Here is a 3,856-nt window from a genome sequence, read left to right as displayed (position 1 = left end):
TGCACTGTGTCTCCTTCTGCTTTCATCGTAAACAACTTGCTCACTGTTTGTCACTCTGCTGTCCTTCCCCTCGTCTCCCCCTTGCCTTCCTTTCGCCCCCCTCCTCCTTGACTGACTTTACAAACAGGCAGGCAAAGGAGGGAAGGCAAGGACGGGACGATCAGCTCACTGCCCCAACGCTCGGCTTGTTTCTGTGGCTCATGAATGGCACGTTTGAGATGTCCAGACTTGCTGCTGCTACCCCCCAGCTTCACCTGTGATTCGAGTCAATTTGTCTGTTGTGCGCCGGTCTGGACCCGTGCCCAGCTCCCGGCCTGCCAGTTCAGCAAACAAAACAACATCAAACAATGACCTGCAGCTCAAAACCGTCCATTAACTCCCCACACGCTGGCGTGTTTATTCACTGTTTGCCAAAACGGTTAACACCCGCGCTAATACCTGTCAAACAACAAACACGGATCACCCTAATGGCCTCAAGGTTGTTCAATGGTTATTCTAGTGAGAGCACTACAGGAACAATGCCCTTCAGATGAACGATCCTGAAGGTGCTTTGGCGGCCAGAAACTTAATATACTTCGCCGTCCTGCTGTACTTCAGGCCTGGAAAACTTCAAGATCAAATTGTTTGTCGTTGGTCTTTAGGGTAGCCAATTAGTATTTGAGAAGTAGCTTCAAGTCCCTCTATAGAATGTAATTTGAATAAAATAAGCTGCCAAGATTCTCATTCACCTTGAGGGAATATTCAGAAGCAGTACTGCACTATTGGTAGAATAAAGTATTGGTAGAATAATCCAACACAATCTGGGTTTTTTTTTAATGTATGGCAAATGGAGCAACAGAAATATATCCAGTTCCCTATCTGGAGTACTGTGATGTACGTGTAGAATAATCTATGATCTGGGAGTTGGGTGGTCTTACATCCCGCTTAAGGGCTGACTGGCTGTTTTTTTAAATTCTAGAGTCCATTTGTCTTGCACTACATAATGCAATGTCCTAGCACCTTCATTCCTCTGAAACAAGGGAAAGCAACGCAAAGTACACTGAGGTTATTGGTTGCTATTGGTTGTAAACATAAACAAACACCCATGTTCTAGCTCCATACGCAACCCATCCAAACTCCCATGGTGTAATAGACCGTATGCAAGTGGACCTTTGCGTCTTATGTCTATGCAGAAGTCAGTCTTCCACGTGGCATGATGACACATAGATGCTTGAATGGAGTTAAAACATCTTCCTTCCCCACACCTGAGGGAGACCATTTTAAGCTCTCTTCACATCTTTGAACAAGATGCCGATGTCTGGTATATATGGCTCCTTGTGTCACTCTCCTCCTCATTGACGGTGCCAACAAAGTCAATGTCACTGAAATGCACTATCACATAATATAGCAAGAGACACAATGTTGCATACATCTTCTAATCTTCTTGTGGGAACCAACAGGTATGTGTTCACCGCAGACATCAGGAAAGACCGAGGAACAAACATACTGCATCAGGTAACACACACGACTTGTCGATTGTGTATATTATGAGACATCATTAGACCATGTTTGTTTATTTCCACTGCGTAGCTGAAGCTCACGCAACAGAACATCACCCAATCCAGTCACAGTCCAGCTACAAGGCTACATTCTAGCTTAGTCCAGCTATTAACCACATCATCCAGGCTGTGTAGTCCAACTAAAAAAATTGCCAAACTTCAGCCCTGCTCACCATGTCATTCAGAAACATCAGAGGAATCGGTGCACATTGCCCCTTTGTCAAAAACAGTGTCAGTTACGCATAACTGAGTGATTCCATGTGACTCAAGCTTAGAACACAGGCATGAGATGCTCGCCCTCCTAAGATCGCACTTATACTTCCTGAACTGTGCAGAAAAACACGTTATTCCACATTAAACGCGTAAATCTCCAGACAGCACGAGTCGCCGCTCTGCTTCTGAATGAAAAGAAACAGCACATTTGAAGATTGTTAATGCTGGCTGTCTGCTTTTATTTATGGATTTAATTCCAAATAAATTCTTTAAATGTTTTTTTTTGGTTAAATACCCCTAATTTAATGTGCAATAATTTTCACATTGGTGATTTAGTTGTTATATATAAGGTATTAAAAAGTCATAGGATTGGATGCAGACTCAAGGAATGTGAGTGACTCATTAATCCGAGTCACTTCAGAGGGACTCAAAGAACTCACACCACACACACAACTCACATCAGTGTTTGGATCTATTAATGGAGCAGATTGAGCATCTTGGGAGGAGTTTAGCTGAGGTGGGGGTCAGTGAAGGAAGCATTTAGCTCACTTTGATTCCATGTGAGCTGTCAGTCCCGCGGCTCGCAGCTGTGGAGATGAGCTGATCCTCCACTACTGAGGGCAAACTCACAGGCTCCTTGTTGTGCTGCTGCTGGAGGGAACCCTCCTGGAGGAAGTGAAGACTGAAATGACGTGGACTTCAGCGGATTTTTAAATGTGAAGCCGCATTTGAAAAGAAACGCCCTGACTGCTCAGCATGATGTCAAACCAGGTGATCAGGTCTCAGGAGCAGGCTCTCTGCGGACCTGCGTCTGTGCAGGAGTTATCCCACTGTCCTCCAGCCTTCAGGATCAACTCCACACCCATGTTCAGCCTCCACAGTCAGCGGGTCAACAAAAGTCAGCGGGAGCTGAGCCCAGAAGAGCAGCAGGAGCTACGCCGCAAGATCAACAGCCGAGAGCGGAAGAGGATGCAGGACTTGAACGTTGCCATGGACGCCCTCAGGGAGGTCATGGTGCCTTATGCTTCGTCTCCCTCATCTGCTTCCTTGCAGACTCACCAGCCAGGTGCGCCTCCTGGGCGAAGGCTTTCCAAAATCTCCACCCTGGTCTTAGCCAGGAACTACATCCTGCTGCTGGGCTCGTCTCTGCAGGAGATGAGGCGTCTCCTCGGAGAGCTGAGTGTTGGCATGGGGGTCAACGCGGGCCAGATCCCTCGGCTGGTACTCACAGGCGGATGGCCCTTCATCTCCGGTCCCGGTCAGCTCCTCCTCACCCAGGAGTCGCTCCTGTCCTCTGCTGCCTCTTCTTCTTCCTCCCCGTCTTCATCTTCATCCTCTGCTGTAAAGTGTCCACAGACCCTCATGGAGACATCACAGTGGAGCTCCGCCGGGGTCTCCGCCGGGCCGCTGTGCCCTTGTGGTATTTGCAGACTGCCCAGATTCAGCCAGTCCAGCACAACCAGCAGATTCCCCAAATGACTTTGACCCAATTAAAGACCTTCACAACGCTTGCATTTTTATACAATATACTTTATTTTTCTAACATTTTTAACACTTTTTTTTCTACATTTTTCTGCCTTGAAGTAAATCTAATATGTAGATTAATAATTAATACATGCATTTCTTACTACTTTCTATATGATTTTTACTGCACAGATTGTGGTTTATAATGACAATGTAATAATGGTTCATACAAAATAAATGGTGATGTTTTGAATTGTGATGAATCCTGATCCTTTATTGAGCGAATATATATGGGTATTTTGGGTTACAACAGCTGCTGTTTAATCATATAGACACCAGCCTTTCACCGTCCGCCAGACATATGTATCTAATTCCCATCGGCTTGTGCCCCTGCACCACGTTTCTGGACCCTGGCTCTCTCTCCGCATCGCACAATAGCTGCAGCCCTGATTTACAACACCTCCATTGACAAAGTGTCAGACGCTAACAGTTCCTGCTATAATTCAGACACTTTACTGAAAAGCTCCTGCCGGCCCGAAACTGCGCGACAAGTCCCCGTCTCGCCCCTCCATTCACAGCTCCGCCGAGCAAAAGATCAAAACCGGCCGTGTAATTACTGCGAGCCCAAAGAAAGGGGACCT

General features: G+C 46.5%; 1 protein-coding gene across 1 annotated transcript; it reads left to right on the top strand.

Moving 5' to 3' along the window:
* The first annotated feature begins 2,324 nt into the window (after positions 1-2,324).
* olig1 (oligodendrocyte transcription factor 1) lies at positions 2,325-3,408 on the top strand. The gene has a single exon (XM_053877613.1). The coding sequence runs from the start codon at positions 2,508-2,510 to the stop codon at positions 3,228-3,230; it is 723 nt and encodes a 240-aa protein (XP_053733588.1). The 5' UTR covers positions 2,325-2,507; the 3' UTR covers positions 3,231-3,408.
* Positions 3,409-3,856: the final 448 nt, after the last annotated feature.

This window comes from Synchiropus splendidus, chromosome 10 (genome assembly GCF_027744825.2).
Source record: "Synchiropus splendidus isolate RoL2022-P1 chromosome 10, RoL_Sspl_1.0, whole genome shotgun sequence".
In the NCBI taxonomy this organism is placed as follows: domain Eukaryota; kingdom Metazoa; phylum Chordata; class Actinopteri; order Syngnathiformes; family Callionymidae; genus Synchiropus; species Synchiropus splendidus.
Note: the sequence above shows the minus strand (reverse complement) of the source record. Positions and strands in the feature narration are given on the sequence as shown.